At 48.8% G+C, this 18,782-nt stretch overlaps 2 protein-coding genes across 2 annotated transcripts in view; both read left to right on the top strand.

Moving 5' to 3' along the window:
* Positions 1–18,782, top strand: part of LOC135873059 (alpha-2-macroglobulin-like) — a 1,316,454-nt gene that overhangs the window by 1,061,830 nt on the left and 235,842 nt on the right. The gene's annotated exons all lie outside the window — the stretch shown is intronic.
* Positions 1–18,782, top strand: part of LOC135890768 (deleted in malignant brain tumors 1 protein-like) — a 145,645-nt gene that overhangs the window by 103,617 nt on the left and 23,246 nt on the right. The window contains exons 26-28 of the mRNA XM_065418193.1: positions 8,316–8,399; positions 9,516–9,605; positions 10,396–10,533. Of these exons, the coding sequence (XP_065274265.1) occupies positions 8,316–8,399; positions 9,516–9,605; positions 10,396–10,533 (312 nt within the window). The remainder of the gene's footprint in view (positions 1–8,315; positions 8,400–9,515; positions 9,606–10,395; positions 10,534–18,782) is intronic.

The raw sequence follows: 18,782 nt of genomic DNA, 5'->3' as shown, positions 1-18,782 counted from the left end.
TGGATCAGTATATTTGATTTGGGAGAAATGAAGTAACAGCTGCCCAAACTGAGCTTGAGCACTCCTGAATTTTGAGGTGTTCAAATCTGGAAGGCAGGTGCTGGGGGAGGGTGGGGGGCCCTGTGGCCTCGCGGGGGAGCACGGCAGCATGTATGCAGCAGTGTGTCTGGCGCTGCGCGGAGACAGACACGCTGGTCTGAGTGGCACGGTAAGAGGGCTGGGGGGTTGGATGGGGCGGAGGTTTGGGGGGGCAGTCAGGGGCAGGGAGAAGGGGGGGTTAGATGGGTCAGGAGGTTGGGGGGGGCGTCAGGGGACAGACAGTGGTTGGATAGGCATGGGAGTCCCGGGGGTTTGTCAGGGGACAGGTAGGGGGTGGGGTCCTAGGGCAGAAGTTGGGGGGGGTCTCAGGAGGGGGCAGTTGGGGACAAGGAGAAGGGAGGCTTAGATAGGGGGTGGAGTCCCAAGGGGCAGTTAGGGGCTGGGGTCCCGGGAGGGGGCAATCAGGGGACAAGGAGCAGCGGCGCTTAGATAGGGGGTGGGGTCCTGGGGGGCAGTTAGGGGCAGGGGTGATCAGGGGACAGGGAGTAGGGGGGGTTGGATGGGTTGGGGTTTCAGTGGGGGGCAGTCAGAGGGAGTGGATGGTGGCAGGGTGGGGCTACCCTCCCTCCCTGTGGAGTGTCCTATTTTTTGAATGTTAAAATATGGTATCCCTACTCAAAGCGCAGCTCTCCATTCACAGCAGGCTGCAGCATGAGGTCTCAGCTACCTCACTCCCTCCCCCTCTTTCCTGTTTGTAGTGGCCAAGGGAATGCTGGGAAATGTAGTTCTTTCCCTGCTCCAGGGCTGGCTCTATAGGCAGGGAGCTAACCAAGGAACTACAGCTCCCAGGGCCCCCTGTTGGTTCTCAGCTCCCATGCTGGATCCCTGCCGCCCCTGCAAATGGGCTGCCCCAAGCACGTGCTTGCTTTGCTGGTGCCTAGAGCCGCCCCTGAACACAAGCAGTGGGATTCTAGAACCACTCAGGTAGAAAATTGTGATCTCAGAAATGAACAGCAAGTATTCCAGTTCAAAGGGGCCACCTTGGCATCTGAACAATGTTGTTCGCCTTTGACTTGAAATGACTACGCTGGGACACATTGAAGACTTTAACATAAGTCCCCCTGAATCGTGGCATTCTCATTCAGAAACAGTTTCTTACTATCTTGAAGCAAATAAGATCAGTGACTGCTAACCAAAACAGGCTTTTCTCTTGACAGTCTGTGGGTCCAAGATATTTGACATTCATTATAAGGTCACTCATTGCACCAGCTTTGCCCAAGACCAAGACATACAACAAAATTGTAGCTTTGCTGAAGGCACATTTCTCACCTATGCTATCTGTCACTGTTTGGAGATTTCAATTTCATAAACAAAATCATTGATTTGACGAGGGCATCACCGCCTATATTGCCAAGCTGCATCGCATCGCTGAACATTGTAACTTTGGTTATGTTCTCACCGATATGCTGTGAGCTCACCTTGACTGTGGAGTTTAGGAGAAAGCACTTCAATGCCATCTCCTTGCGGAGCCAAATTTGACATTCACTGTCCCTCAGGAAAAGGTCTTGGCCACTGAAACAGCATCATTGCACACTGAGGAAATTTGTGTCATGGCAACCAACATGAATGCTGTACTTCACAATCAGAAAGATCATCATCATCGACAAATTCAGCGGAACAATGGGAACTCAATCACATTAATGTCATCGGACCAGATTAATTACCTGAACATCTGCTCAGGCTAAGGGGAACAGCATCAACACTCTGCTTGGAAATTCAAAGGCACAAAGTGCCATTTCTGCAAAAGGAAAGGTCACGTTGAGAGAGTCTGCCGATCAAAGTTAAAAGCATGAAACAAAAGGACAATGACCAGTATTCTCATCCTCGCGCATCAAACATACTTGATGCTTCCTTCGACAATGATATCAAGAAGCTTTCTACATTTGGAACCATCCACAACAAGGAATCTTGAGGTTCTGAAATATTTGCAACAGTGCTTATCAATTATCATGAGTGCAAAATGGAAGTCAACTCTGGTTCTGCAGTGTCAATCATCAATAAAGACACATTCTGCCAGTTTTTCTCGCATTGTCCTCCCAATTTGTCAAATCCATTGTGCAGCCTTCAAGACTACAATGGACAAAATGTTGACCTCATCGGAAACTGTAATATGAATATTTGCCTCTCATCACAAAAAGTCAACATAAAAGTATCTTAGACAGGAACTGGTTCACACAGCTGGGAATCAACATGCAAGGCATCTATGCCATCAACAAAGAGTAAATAAGAAAGATCACTGATGAATTCCCTCACATGTTTTCTGAAGAATTGGAAGCTTACAAGGGACCTCCAGAGTTGTTTCACCTGGATCCGACAGTCATGCCGATCCACATGAAGGTCAGGAATGTACCATCTGCCCTACGTCCAAAGACTGACATAGAACGAGAATGTCTCCTTGCAGAGGGAATCTTTGAGCCAGCTACAGATATGAAATGGGCTACACCAAGTACCCATACTCAAGCTAAATGGCAAAGTTAGAATCTGTGGAGATTATAAGTGCACTTTGATCAAGGCACTTAAACAGCGTTTTGTCCAGAGCCTGCTGTTAACCAACTGCTCCCTGTTCTTGCTGGAGGAAAAGTCTTACACAAAACACAATCTTGCCCCAAAATGTAAGAAGTGATTGTTGACAAAGATGCGGCAGATGCACAGACGATGATCACTCATCAAAAATTTCGAGTCAGGTGTCTCCAATTTGGGATTTTCATTGCACTGGGAATTTTCCAATGGTTCATGGGAACTCTACTTTCCAGGATACCAGGTGCTATAAGTATATTTTGACGATATCCTGTTTATGGTATCAACCAAGGATGAGGTTGCCAAGCAACTTCGAGAAGTCTTGTGTTGATTTGCAAAGTCAAGTATTTGAATCAAGAAGGAAAAATGTGAATTTGGAGCTACAAGTGTCACCTTCTTGGGTTGTCGATGCATCTGGTATCCACCCAACAGAAAACAAGGTACGGGCAATCCATGATCCAAAATCCAAACAGGAACTTCAAACTTTTCTAGGGTTGCTCAACTTCTGTTACCAAGGGTTTTCAGAACCCACAGCAATGGTAACTTAACTTTTTCACTGCAGGCAGTGTCAGGAATAACTCAATGGGAACATAGCACTCCAGCTGATGAAAAATGATACAAGTAAGCATGCTCTTATTTACAACTACAATTTATTCGAATTAAGCACACAGAGACATAAGAAATAGGAATATAACATCCCAAACATTTACTTAAATTCTGAGCAGGTATTGAGTAATTGACAGCTGGTCCGCAGTGGCCAGTTGTTTACCTGCTGGGGAGAAAAGGTGTCAGGAAAAATGTCTCTCTTAGGACACTGTGATGGGGTGGACTAGGCCCAAAGGCCTCCTGCTGGAGACCTCAGGGTTCTGCCACATCCATCCTAGGGAAGAAGCAGTGGAGTGGTCCTCCAAGCAGGTTAGAGTGGCTGCAGGAGAAGCAACCAATCAGGGCCTAGGAGGTCCATATAAAAGGAGGTACAGAGCAGAGCAGTAGTTAGTTGCTGCTTGGAGCAGAAGAAAGGACTGCAGTCCTAGCTGCCTGGAAGATCAGCAGTGCCACGGATGGTTTGCTAGCGGGGACCGGGTGAGCATTGAGGGAGCTCCTGGCTGGTTGCTAGGACTGAGTAGGGATTGAGCCTGGGGCAGGCTGCAGGAAGATAGTGTCTCCAGGGAGGAAGCCCTGGGTATACAGCCCCATATCAGGTCTGGACTACTTAAAGACCAAAGCCCTGGGAGGGCTAGAGAGAGACACCAGCAGAGGGGTACTGAGATAGGCCCCGGTGGACCGTATACCTGAAAGGGGTTTATGCTGGTTAACAGGCAGACAGTGTGACTCGGCCGGAGCGCTGTGACACTGACAAACCCACCTGAGAACCACTGAAAGGGGTCACCAGAACTAAAGAACTCAGACACGCTCAACCAGAAGGGGGCACTCATGAGAGGTGGGTGCCAACCCCATTACAGACACTGTCAGAGGGCTGCTCCAAAGTACATTCTATATCTAGTTCTCTTTATAACTAGCTTTTACAAAACACATAGCTCATAGTAACCCCTACTTAGTCATCGCTTTCTCCTAACATCAATAAACTATTTATCAACAAACATTCCTAACAATCTTAATCATAATAAGATTCTATATCAAAGGCACCCAGATTCAAGGTTCTCTTCCACTTATTTGCTTTCAGTCTCCATTGTTGACTTTTTCTCTCCCCTCCTCCCATTCTGATTAGCAGAAACTGCCAGCGTACAGCTAGCATTTGACCTTGCCTTCAGAAGCCTGCTTAATCAAATTAAACCTTAACTATGTGGTGTTCTATTTTATTAAGTCATAGTGGCTGAATGCACATGATATGGTTGCAATTATCTTGATCACATTCTGGGGTACACACATCCCTCAAATCCAGACAACACTTCCACTACCATATTTTCCAAAAAAAGGCAACAGTTACTGAACCTCTTCATCACCTTCTTGACAAGGGAGCTCCAAGGAAATGGATTTGCCAGCATGCAGAAGCCTACCTGAACTAGGAATGTCAAGAAGTTACTGATGTCTGACTCCATCCTCATTCACTACGACAAACAGAGGCCATTGATCATTACCTATGATGTATTACATTATGGCGTTGGAGCCATTCTCAGCCATCCCGTTCCAGAGAGAAAAGAGGCACCTATCACCTACATCCTCTGAGAGAAACTATGCACAAATTGATAAAGATGATCTCACTGCCATTGCTGCAGCCAAGAAATTCCACAATTACATTTACAGTCTGTGTTTGAGATTCATACTGACTACAAGACACATCTAGGAATTCTCTCCGATAACAAGCCAACACCTTCAGTCATGTCACCACAAATGCAATGATGGAGTGTCATGCTAAGTACTACTGCAACGATCACTGCTCTGTGTTAATTGTTCATGACTCATCTGTCACCAGATACTATCATATCTGATAACGAAACTGCTTTTACAGCTGACGAGTCCAGGAACTTCACCAAAAGCAACCTCATTCGAGCTGTCACCGTTGCCCCATGCCATCGCCAAGCAAATGATCCAGCTGAACAGCAACAACCAAAGATGCTATAATGAGGATCATCAAGGGAGACTGGCTGACAAGGCTTGCCAGATTCCTCATTACACAACATGTCACTCCGTGCCCAAGTACCAGAGTTAGCCCAGCCGAGCTACTCATGGGACAATGTCTTAAGACATGGGTTCATCATCTCAACCATGACCTATCTGAGGAATTGGAACACAAGCAGGATCATGCTCTGGATTCCACCCTATCATCTACCCTGCGGTTCCTTCACACAACAAGAAAGTGTATTTGTAGAAGTTATGGAGGTAGGTTCCTTCAGCAGTCATTGAGGTCACTGGTTCTATCTCATATAAGGTCCAGATTGCCAATGGACAAGTTTGGCATCACCACATTGATCAGCTGAAAAGCTGCTCATCTCCGATCAACATTACTCCAGAGAAGCCATCAGATGCGTCTCCTCTAGAGCCAACCATCGATTCTCCATTATCGGTACAGCCTGCAGCCTCTGACACTCTGAGCTCACCGAAGCTGCTACTCGAAGGGGACAACGCTCCTGTCTCACCAGGGGTTCATGCTGAATTTCAGTCACCAAAGACACCTGCCCTGCCAAGTATTGTAGAGAGACCGCAGCGCAGGTGAGATCACTCACGATGGTTGGATGATTGTGTTGCCAAGGGGGGGAGGAGGGTTATGTATACATGGGGGCACTGTAGTTTTATGAAGGGGAAGGCACTCACCAGGAGCACTGTTGTTAGTGCCCACCAGTTGTTGTCTAGAAGGAAGAGATTTTGCTCAGGGTTCAGTTCAGCTTCATCCTTTTGCAGTTCTTGATAAACAAAATAAAAGAGTTCAGTGTTGCTGCTGCCTGTGAGTGATTACACACATTCCTCATCACACAAATACAACAGGGAAAAATACAGACTCAGAGATACCGAAACATTTTACAAATTCACATAAATTTCACCAAGTTGTTCCAAACACAAACACACATAATACATTTTGTTTCAACATTTTCTACACAGAACATTTTGGTTTTTTCAATTTGCAATTATCTTTCATTTACAAATTTCCTTTACTGTATTAATAAAAAATTTAAAAACATTTTGAAAATGTCAAAAAATCCAAAATTGTTTCATTCAATATGAATTTTTCTCTCTTTTTTTAAACTTTTAACTTAGCCAAAATTTTCAAAAAAAGTCATTTTTGCTCAACCCCAAATTATTTTTTAAATTTGTTTTACAATAGCCAGCAAACTAAAATTCTGTTTCTCTCCCAGCCCTGGCTGCGAATACTGCAGGAGTTGGGGCTGGGGTGAGACCAGCAGTTACTTATGTAGACAGATGAAGATGGGCTTCCTTCCCACCATACTCTGCAAGTCCCAATTCTAGGGACGGTTAATGTCACTCTCCCCATCCTGCAGCCTTGGATTGTAACCAGTGAGGGGTCAAGAAAGCGACCGTCTGGGTCCAGGCTAAACTATAATTTGAAAACTGCTTTGGAGCATTGGCGCAGGGGATGTTCTGTGCCCCCCTCCCACCGCAGCCACTGGTCTGCTGGGTCGGCTCCCTCCTGCCCCCGGAGCAGAGAGATCAGCCCAGGAGAGCCTCATGACTTTGAGTCACAGCCCTTTTATCCTTTGTGCCATTTTGTCTCAATGTCAGATGGGAACATCCTGCCCAAGGGCTGTGCTGTGGTGGGGCTCTGGGAACATGCTCAGGGCATCTCCCAGCATCACTGCCAAGATGGTTACAGTGAATCACAGACTCTGCTCTGGGCCTGTCTTGGCCTACATCAAGCTGTCCTGCTGTGGCTCAAGTGCGTGAGTTCCAGGCTCAGGGCAGACTGTTAGGAAGCAGGGCACAAACCGCAGATTGGCTGTGAATTCTATACTTCGATTTCACCAACCATGTAACAAGTGTAAACTCCTCAGGCATTATACACAGCCTAACCATGGAGTCACAGACAGTCCCTTTGGGTACTCCGGTCTATCTTGTCAGCTAGGTGAGCTTAGCTTTGCGCTAGATGGTCCCTTACATCAAAAATCACAACAGCATTCAGGTAATTTCCAGTCCCAAAGGACCAGCCACTTCTCCAGGTCAATTGGACCTTAGAACTCACAACAAAGATGTTTGTAGCCAATCCTGTAATAAACTATCTAAGGATTTATTAAGTAGGAGAAGAAATGAGTTATTTACAAGGTTAAGGCAGGGAAACACACACACACTCATAGAATCATAGAATATCCGGGTTGGAAGGGACCTCAGGAGGTCATCTAGTCCAACCCCCTGCTCAAAGCAGGACCAATTCCCAACTAAATCATCCCAGCCAGGGCTTTGTCAAGCCGGGCCTTAAATACCTCCAAGGAAGGAGACTCCACCACCTCCCTGGTAACCCATTCCAGTGCTTCACCACCCTCCTAGTGAAATAGTGTTTCCTAATATCCAACCTAGACCTCCCCCACTGCAACTTGAGACCATTGCTCCTTGTTCTGTCATCTGCCACCATTGAGAACAGCCGAGTTCCATCCTCTTTGGAACCCCCCTTCAGGTAGTTGTAGGCTGCTATCAAATCCCCCCTCATTCTTCTCTTCTGGAGACTAAACAATAGGTTTCAAAAAGTAATGGGAGCTTCTAAGCAAGCTCTATATCTTCTTTAGGGCTAACCCAGGCCAAGCACTGTGGATGTTTTGCTTATGCTTAGTAATCCTTGCTCCTGCTTTAGCAGGGGGTTGGGCTAGATGACCTCCTGAGGTCTCTTCCAACCCTAATCTTCTATGATTCTATGATTAATGGGGGAGATGGGTATTTTCCCTTAAGAAGGAGGAGTCTTCTCTTTGGCTGAGGTGGCCAGGACCATTGTGGAACTTCCCTGGACCCATAGCCAGAGATGTGCCCTTCACTCACCCCAGAGGGTATGTGAATTACCAGCATCCTTCAGGTCAGATTGTATCACCCTCTCAGTCACATTTTCCACAATGAAATGGAGATTTCTCTTGGGGAGTCTGCATCAGCCTCTCACAGTTCAGAGTAGCTGTGATTCAGCATCTTCTCTAGAAGGACAACCAGACTGAGACCGGAAATTGTGCTCCAGGCCCCGGGTGTGTTCCCATTCCCACCGTTCTGCTGTTCTCACTGTGATGAATTTCTGGTTCTCGTCTCTCCAGTCTCCTATTCAGATGACTCAGTGACGAAGCTGAAGTATTACACTGGGGACAGTGAGGGGGAAAACGATCCTGGATCAGAACAAGGTAACGGGGGAGGGGCAGACTCAGGCCGAGAGACCCAAATCTGGGCTGAGAACAGAATTTCTATGACACTTTCTGCAATCACAGCCATTTCCCCTCACACGGTTCCCATTTTACACAGTCGGGTCTAATCCCATTGAACAGGATTCCTGTTACAATCTCAGGATAGAAACATGTGACCATCTCCTGAGCACACACCTGCCTGGGAGTGGCTCCCAGTGACCTCCCCAGGTGAGGAGCTGGAGGAGACGGGTCAGTCTCTTTGGATAAATGTGTCAGAGCCCAGTGGAGCTCAACTCACATCACTGAGAGAGAGAGGGGAAGATTGTCTGTGTTATAGTTACAGATGGGCTGAGTCCAACTCACTGATCCGAACCCACCAGAACATTGCGGGAGGGGGCTTTGCAGATTCTGACCCCAGTTCCGGAGCTGAGTTTTGCAGCTGACAGCTGTCGCTATAACAAGCTGAAACAACCCCCTGGATCTGAACTTCCTGGCCTGGGCCCATCTCTAATTATAAACAGGGCGGCATTTCTACCCCAGCTGCTCTCAAGGGAGTCCATGATTTGGGCCCTGTGGGAGTTTAGCCTGTGGCTGGGGGAGGAGACACTGAGCAGATGAGCCAGTTCTGCTGAGAAGCAGGAGCGCTGCCAAGCTGAGCCCTGGGCTGCCTGAGGGGCTAGTGGAGAGCAGGAGCTCACAAAGGATCAGGCCAGTCACCTCCCAGCGGGAGCTTTAATTCCTGCAGAGGGGAGGTTCCCCCTCCCCAGGGTAACAGGAAAATTCAAACCTGTCTGCAGAGATCAGCTGGATTCACACAGGCCGGCTCTGGCCTGGCAGCGCCCGTGTTCCAACCTGTTATCTCAGCACAAGCCCAGATCCTGCTCCCACTGAAACACATAAAAGAGCTGCTGTTGGATTCTGCAGGGTCAGGATTGGCCCCTAGTTATTTCTGGGACTCCTGTTTCACTGTAGTTCTCTGACTTGTGCCCTTCTCACCATGTGCCCCTTTGACTTCCCCTCACACATGCCATCATAAATAGCTCTAGTTATAAGCACCACCTGCGCTGAAGAGACACTGCTGGTGCCATGGGCTGAGTGTGGTGTTTGCTGTTTCAGAGGGAGCTTCCCCGGAGGGGTCTCAGTTGGATTACGATAACGTAGAGGAGCCTGCCTTGAACGACGTCCCCCAGACTCCAGATGGCCGAGGTGAGCAGTGAATCCACCTACTGGAAGTAACGTCACCCTGATGAAAAACTAACTGTATTTCCCAGTTAGGACAATAATGGTTTGTTAAGAAAACCACAAAGTTCCCCACCAGTATTTTCCATTGGCGTAATGCTGAGGGCACTGACCAGGTGCATTATAAGAACTGTGTGGAGGCCCAGGGACAGGGAAGCATGTGATGCCCTAGGTCATAACAGAGACTCATTGCAGGGATGGAAGGAACAGTTCGCTCAGGAGCTGCCCACGTGGTATTTGCTTCAGGTCACTGCCCTGTGACCCTCACTGCCATGATCACTAGGGTTACTCACCATTTGTAAAGAGGGCACATCGAAGTAGAGACGTCATCAGTGCTGCAATGTTCCTTTCCTGCCTTTCCTGGGATTCTGCTATAGCAGCTTATATACACTGTGACAGGGGGGTGGGTGGGACATGCAGATTTTACACTCAAAGGGCCATGTCACGCTCTTATTAGCCGGCTTAGCTCCCAGTGGTGTCTGATGGCAGTTTATGGGGTAAGCATTATCAGGAGAACACATTGTAATTATTGTAACCAAATGCCTCTCAACCAGCTATTGAAATGTATCAAATCAATGTGATATGTGAAATCCCCCAATCTGAGGTTCCAGAGGAGGGCTCCTCTTCCTGCTCTGAGGGTGGAAGTTAAGTGCTGAGAGATCCCCAGGGACCAGTGAGGCTGGTGCATCTGCAGCTTATAGCTTATTTCTACCTTCACTGTAAATATTCTCTTAATTACTTCACATCTTCACATCAGATGCCCCTGCCCTGCCTGGAGATGTCACAGGGGATGGTTATGATGATGCCAGAGAAGTGTCTGACCCTGAAGGTGGCCCTGCTTTGGGGCAGAATGATGAGGAAGGCACTGGGGCGAATGACAGGGATTCCCAGACAGGTGAGTGGAGAACTGTTTACACTTCACAGTGTCTCTGCAGAGTGGGAGGGCTGGAAATGTGGGGTACACAGCAAGGGAACAGCCCTGGCCAACCCAATACCTGTGAGAAAATCTTTCCTTCTCTCATCTCTCCATTCCCTCAAATCAGAGGCATTAGTGCCTGCCATGGGGAGAGGAACAGCAGGGTCCCTGCTGGGTGGTAATTTGTGGTCAAACCAGCAAGATACCTGGAATCCTTCTGCCTCTAGGTTCCAATCCTTGTGTGGCTGCCACGCCCTGGATGTGCTGGATTCCCACCAGTTTACTGCGCGTGTATCTTTTGGGCAGAATCATATGAACCAAAGTCCTGTTACTCCTGTGCAAATGTTAAAGAGCCCATGACACATCCTGTAAAAGTCGGGCTTTGCCAATTACCCTTGGCCAAAATCTCCCTTTCCCTCCCGATTTTGCCATGAGCAGAGACACCATCAGCCAACACAGAGGAGGTGCAGTGGTGATGAAATGTGCATTGCTTAGTACTTGACAAGAATAAGGTGCTTATATTCATTGTTAGGGCAGAGTGAAAGTTATGATGTTCTTAACTAAGCGCTCCTGGTTGGTAAGTGCTTGGGTTTTCTACATGAAGTAACAGGTAAATAGAGTTCTCACTTGGCAATGTTAGCTGGTCTGGAAACCAAAGGTTTTAATTTCAAGACTATTTACAGAAATGATGGATTAGAACTTCTCATAGAGCCGCCAGAAGACTGAAGGGGGAACAATTCCTAACCATTACTGTAGAGCAGAGATTCTCAACTTTGGCGCACAAAATATATTCTGGGGTGGCATGAGAAGCCAGAGCAGAGAGCGGCAGCTCCTTTCCGGGCACCCAGCTTTGAAGGCAGTGCCGCTACGAGCAGCAGCGCAGAATTAAAAATGGCAGAGTATGGTGTTGCCACTCTTACTTCTCCACTGCTGCTGGCGGTAGTGCTGCCTTCAGAGCTGGGCGGACGGAGAGCTATATACTTAAATGGCTCTTTTTCATTTCATGCCCTACTCTTTGTAATATTTAGTGAGAGTTCCATGTTGTTTTTTAATCTGTGTATGTACTTGTGTGGTGGGGATGGGGGGCATCAACTATAATGGACACAAAGAAGGGGGGGTGATCAAATACGTTTGAGAACCACTGCTGTAAACTCCACCTTGCTCTGCTGCTGCACATAACCATAGAGTGGATCCACTGACTGTATGTGTCTCTCTTGGTATTTTCAGGTGGGAGTGTGCACTCGCTAAGGAGTGAAGTTGTCTCAGGGATGGACAGTGAAACCCCATTCCCACTTCCTGGAGACACGGGTTATGATGATGTGGAACATGGTGACTCTGGGGGATCAAGATCAGAACAATTTGATTGGAAAAAAAATAACCTTGTGATGATGTAAATGCTTTGCCTTTTTCTCTTAGAAATGCTTCCTCTGCTGTGATGGCCTAGACACAGTCCCTGCCTGGTAGATAGACAAAGCAGGTGTTTTTATAAGATTTGTGTGAAGTTGCAGGAAATACTTGTGGGAGTTGGAAAAGGTTCATAGACTTTCTTTGTATAATTTTCCATCAGTTGAAGGGGGGAGGAAGATTCCTGCTTTTTATGCCTATAATTTCTTCAGCTTGACATTTGCCTTTTTCATATTAAATCCGAATTTTTCCCCGTAGTGGAAGTTTTTCTTGCCAGATGAATTGTGCAGTTTCCAGGGTTCATCACGGGGAGAGGCTGAGATACAAAAAAATAAAGAGACAAGGGTGGGCCACTTCTGGGTATGGCAGGATGTTTGACAGTGGGGAGGTTTACACTGAATGTTCTATCAGACGTGGTAAAAGCAGAAAACCAGCATGAGAATATTCTGAGATGAGCAACAGGGGTGTTCCTAAACCTAATTCAGATTTGTAACCTTCATTGAATCCAAGAAGATAAATGGGAAATTCTCCCTCATAATTCACACCTGAAATTAAACAAACAGTGAAAAGATTCCCCACTAGCAATACATGTGGAGGATGTCTATTTCTGCTAGGACAATAAATGAATTTTATAGAAAATAATGACAAGAGGAGGGTTAATAAGAATCTGGGTTTCCACTGAAGCAATAAGGCTAAAACAAGTAGCCAATCACTGAGTTGTTACTAGAAACCCCAGTAAAACTGATCTTGTTCACACAGTGCAATATTTATTTCCATGACAATCTACAAATATAGTTTAAAATCGATGCTGAGCTGAGTACTGACCAGTGGAGAAGCCAGAAGTGTTCTCTATATGAGCCCTCAGTTAAATCAGTATCAGAAAGCATGCAGAGTACATCGCTATTTCACAGAAATGTCTGTCATTCCTTTACCACAAATCCTGTATTCAGTTTGGTCACTTCATCGGTACACGGGTACAATGTGTGACAGACCCAGACCAGTGGGGTACAGGAGTCTGTAGAGGGCAAATATACTGGTCACTGGATGAGTAGTTTTCTGTTCCCTGAGTGACCAGAGCAATCAGGAACTAGAGTAATCCACTAGAGTAATCAGGAACCTGCTAGAACCAGTTAAGGCAGGCAGGCTAATTAGGACACCTGGAGCCAATTAAGAAGAAGCTGTTAGAATCAATTAAGGCAGGCTAATCAGGGCACCTGGGTTTTAAAAGGAGCTCACTTCAGTTTGTGGTGCGAGTGTGAGGAGCTGGGACCAAGAGGCGCAAGGAGCTGAGAGTGAGAGGGTGTGTTGCTGGAGGACTGAGGAGCACAAGCATTATCAGACACCAGGAGGAAGGTCCTGTGGTGAGAATAAGGAAGGTGTTTGGAGGAGGCCATGGGGAAGTAGCCCAGGGAGTTGTAGCTGTCATACAGCTATTACAGGAGGCACTATAGACAGCTGCAGTCCACAGGGCCCTGGGCTGCAACCCGGAGTAGAGGGCGGGCCCGGATTCCCCCCAAACCTCCCAATTGACCTGGACTGTGGGTTCTTCCAGAGGGGAAGGTCTCTGGGCTGTTCCCCAACCCACATGGTGAATCTCTGAGGCAAGAAAATCCGCCAATAAGCGCAGGACCCACCAAGATAGAGAGGAACTTTGTCACACTGGTGTCAGGAGTAGGATCTTGGGGTGCACAGCGCGGCGGAAGAAGGAGGGTGATTTAAAAAAAAAAAAAAAGGAGAGGGTTTATTTTTTTTTCACCACAATGGATGACGTAGTGCGGGCACTGATACAAGCTACGGCAGCCCAGCAGGAGGCTATCCATGTCCAGGCAGCTGCCAAACAGGAGGCAGTGCGGCTGCAGCAAGAGACTAATCGCCTGCTGATGGACCAGGCTGCTCAAGACCGAGCTATGTTGCGGGAACTGGTAAACCAGATAAAGTCCCTTACAGAGCTGAACCGCGGCCATGATGGGATGCGGCTCATACGGGCCAGCCATTGGCTGCAGAAAATGACACGGGAGGATGATGTAGAGGCATACCTTCTGGCCTTTGAGAGGACAGCCCTACGGGAGGCCTGGCCTCGATATCAGTGGTCTGGCATCCTTGCCCCATTCCTGTGTGGGGACGTCCAGAAGGCCTACCATGATCTGCCTGAAGAGGCTGCGGCAGCCTACCCCCAGCTGAAAGCAGAGATCCTGGCCAGATCTGAGGTAACGACAACAGTGCGGGCCCAGCAGTATCATGGTTGGAGGTACCAGGAAGACAAAACCCCGCGGTCCCAATTGTATGACCTCATCCATCTCACACGAAAGTGGTTGCAAACAGAGTCCCGGAGTCCGGAAGAGATACTAGCGGTTCTGGTCATCGACCGATACATGAGGGGACTACCACCAGACCTTCGTGCCTGGGTAAGCCAGAACGAACCCTCCACCTATGACGAGGTTGTCGCCCTGGTAGAGAGGCGAAGGACAGCGAGGGAGCTGACCCGACCAGTTAAGGAAGAAGCACCCCGGGTTAAACTAGCAGCACCAAGCCCTAAAGTTCGGGTGACTGGGCCACCAGGAGGGCCCAGGTGGAAAAAGAGAGAGGCTGAAGGCCCATCAGAGGCCACAAAGAGTCGGAGCTCTGAGGGAGAAGAGGATTGTGATGTTAGACTGCCCAAACCAAGAGACCGGGGAATGCCTAGGGCTCCATACAGATGTTATGCCTGCGGGGAGTGGGGACACATAGCTGCACAGTGTCCCAATGCTGAGGAGCCTATGCAGTGTAAGCTGGGGAACTGGGCAGATCCATGCTCCCTAATCCACCTTGTGGGGGTCTCACTAACCCCACATATGTATACCAGACCAGTGAAACTAAATGGGGTAGGGACCACGTCACTGGTTGATTCGGGGAGTGCTATCACGCTTATCTCAGGGAAGCTCGTGAAGCGTAATCAGCTGCTGCAGGCTAAACGTACGGGGATAACATGTGTCCATGGGACAGTTAGTTACTACCCCACCATCCCAGTAAAAATCGAGATCCAAGGGAACACTACTGAGGTAGCAGCAGGTGTAGTCCCTAAACTCCCATACCCGGTGCTCATAGGGAGGGACTTCCCAGGGTTTGGAAACTTACTCCCAGTAGGGGGATTGGAGAAAGATGGGGACCCTAAAATTGGTGAGGCATTCACAGCAGACTGTCAACCCCCAATCTTCTCTGAAATATCCCCAGATTTGTTCTCCACTCCCAGACAGGGTAGAAAGACAAAAAGGGAAAGAAGGGCAGCTAAGGCCTTGGGAACCCGAATACTGACCCAAAGCCAGAGGGTCGCTCTTGTAGGTAGGCGGACCCGCGCAGCTGAAAAGGAGGCCACGCAGGAGGGAGAAGCACCTGAGTCTGACCCCCACCCTAATGCTTCTGAACCAGTAGAGGCAACAGAGACTGGGCCCCTAGATCTTGGGCAGATTAGCCCTGGGAGAGGAAATTTTGGACGGGACCAGGCAGAAGACCCAAGGTACGACAACATTAGGAAGGAGGTGACTGAAATAGATGGGGTCCCCGTGGAAGGGAAAACCTAGGGACCAGGACCCTACTTCATAATGAAGAAGGATCTCTTATACCGGGTTGCACCAGTACAGGGGCAGAAGGTACAGCAGATCCTAGTACCTCAAAAACACCAGAACGCTGTATTAAGTCTGGCTCATAGTCATCTTTTTGGGGGGCATTTGGGGGTAGAGAAGACCCTGGCACGAGTCCTACGATGGTTCTTCTGGCTCAGAGTACATGAAGAAGTGCAGAGGTACTGTGCCTCCTGCCCGGAGGGTCAGCTGCACAGTCCCCATCCCCACTTGAGGGCACCTTTAGTACCCCTTCCCATCATAGAGGTCCCCTTCGAGCGAATAGCCATGGACCTAGTGGAACCCCTGGAGAAGACGGCTCGGGGCCACCAATATATACTTGTTGTATTGGACTATGCTACTCGCTACCCAGAAGCCGTCCCCCTGCGGAACATGGCCTCTAAAACTATAGCCAAAGGGCTGGTGGGGATCTTTGCCCGAATGGGGCTACCGAAGGAGATATTAACTGACCAAGGAACCCCTTTATGTCGAAGCTAATGAAGGACCTCTGTACGCAGCTCCATATACATACCCTGAGAACTTCGGTCTACCATCCGCAGACTGATGGGTTGGTAGAAAGGTTTAACCGAACCCTCAAGGCTATGATAAGGAAGGTGGTAAGTCGGGACGGGAAGGATTGGGACACCCTACTACCCTACCTTATGTTCGCTATCCGGGAGGTACCACAGGCCTCAACTGGGTTTTCCCCCTTCGAGTTATTATATGGGTGTCACCCCCGTGGCATACTAGATATCGCCAAAGAGATCTGGGAAGAGGAACCCAATGAGGGGAGAAATATAATAGCGCATGTAATGCAGATGCGAGACCGGATAGTCCGGGTTACCGCTATTGTACGGGAACATTTGGAGAAGGCACAGGAGGCCCAGCGAACCCCTTACAATCAACAGGCAAAACTGCGACAGTTCCAACCAGGGGATCGGGTTATGGATTTGGTACCCACGGCAGAAAGCAAGCTTCTGGCCCAATGGCAGGGGCCCTATGAGGTGGTTGAACCCGTGGGGGAAGTAACCTACAAGGTGCGGCAGCCAGTATGCAGAAAACAAGAACAGATTTATCACGTTAACCTTCTGAAACCCTGGCATGCACAAGAGGCATGCACAATGGTCCAAAAAGACCTAACCCAGGAAAACAAGCCTTCCAAACAGGTGAGAGTGTCTCCCGATTTAACACCAGACCAGAAGAATGAGGTGTCTGAGATGATCTTCCGGAACCAAGATGTGTTCTCGACAAAACCAGGTCGAACAACCGAGACATATCACCACATCGTCACGAACCCTGGGGCCAGAGTAACAATGAGGCCCTATCGGGTGCCAGCGGCAAAAAGGGAGGAAATAAAAGCAGAAGTAAAAAAAATGCTGGAGTTGGGGACCATCAAAGAATCCCACAGTCAGTGGTCCAGCCCAGTTGTGCTGGTGACCAAACCTGATGGCACCACAAGATTTTGCAACGACTTCCGGCGACTAAACGAAGTATCCCAGTTCGATGCGTACCCCATACCTCGCATAGATGAGCTAGTGGACCGTCTGGGTAATGCCCGGTACTTGACTACCCTAGACTTGACAAAGGGGTACTGGCAGATTCCCCTTGCAGAAGACGCAAAGGAAAAGACTGCGTTCTCTACACCAGAGGGTCTTTTTCAATATACTGTCCTCCCTTTTGGACTACATGGGGCCCCAGCTACCTTCCAGCGCCTCTTGGACAAGCTATTACGCCCGCATAACAGGTATGCTGCTGCCTACTTGGACGATGTGGTCATTCATACCCCAGACTGGGAAACCCACCTGGAGAAGGTGGAGGCAGTCCTCGATACCTTCAGGCGAGCTGGCCTTACAGCAAACCCTGCCAAGTGCGCTGTAGGGTCTACAGAGGCCAAATATCTTGGCTACATTGTGGGAAAAGGTCTGGTAAAACCCCAAGTGAACAAGTTAGAGGCCATCCAAAATTGGCCCCAGCCAAGTCGCAAGAAACAAGTCTGGGTGTTCCTAGGTGTGGTGGGGTATTACTGATGATTTATCCCCCACTTTGCCACAAGGGCAAGCCCCCTGACAGACCTAGTGAAAGCCCGTGGACCTGATCTGGTGAGATGGTCTGACGCAGCAGAGGAAGCATTCACAGACCTACGGACTGCCCTCTGCAATAACCCCGTACTGATAGCCCCTGATTTCACCAAGGAGTTTATCCTGCAGACAGATGCATCGGAAGTAGGGTTGGGGGCCGTTCTATCACAGATGGTCGGGGAGGAGGAACACCCAATTCTATACCTCAGTTGGAAACTCCTTCCAAGGGAACAAAAATATGCAGTGGTGGAGAGAGAATGCCTCGCTGTAAAATGGGCCATGGAAACATTGTGCTACTACCTGCTCGAGCGCAGATTTGTCCTTGTGACCGACCATGCCCCTCTTCAATGGATGCAACAGAACAAGGAGAAGAACACAAGGGTGACCAGATGTTCTTATCCCTCCAACCTTTCCAGTTCCGTGTGCAACACAGAGCAGGGAGCCGTCATGGCAACGCCGATGGCTTGTCACGTGTGCACTGTCTGGCGACCCAAGCTGCCCAACCCCTTGGCGTTGAGCAGGGGGGAGGGATATGTGACAGACCCAGACCAGTGGGGTACAGGAGTCTGGTAGAGGGCAAATATACTGGTCACTGGATGAGTAGTTTTCTGTTCCCTGAGTGACCAGAGCAGGGGCTCCACTAGAGTAATCAGGAACCTGCTAGAACCAGTTAAGGCAGGCAGACTAATTAGGACACCTGGAGCCAATTAAGAAGAAGCTGCTAGAATCAATTAAGGCAGGCTAATCAGGGCACCTGGGCTTTAAAAAGGAACTCACTTCAGTTTGTGGTGCGAGTGTGAGGAGCTGGGAGCAAGAGGTGCAAGGAACTGAGAGTGAGAGGGTGTGTTGCTGGAGGACTGAGGAGCACAAGCGTTATCAGACACCAGGAAGAAGGTCCTGTGGTGAGAATAAGGAAGGTGTTGGGAGGAGGCCATGGGGAAGTAGCCCAGGGAGTTGTAGCTGTCATGCAGCTGTTACAGGAGGCACTATAGACAGCTGCAGTCCACAGGGCCCTGGGCTGCAACCCGGAGTAGAGGGCGGGCCCGGGTTCCCCTCAAACCTCCCAATTGACCTGGACTGTGGGTTCTTCCAGAGGGGAAGGTCTCTGGGCTGTTTCCCAACCCACATGGTGAATCTCTGAGGCAAGAAT

This window comes from Emys orbicularis, chromosome 1 (genome assembly GCF_028017835.1).
Source record: "Emys orbicularis isolate rEmyOrb1 chromosome 1, rEmyOrb1.hap1, whole genome shotgun sequence".
Lineage (NCBI taxonomy): Eukaryota > Metazoa > Chordata > Testudines > Emydidae > Emys > Emys orbicularis.
The sequence above is the reverse complement of the archived record's forward strand: the minus strand, read 5'-3'. Positions and strand labels throughout refer to the sequence as shown.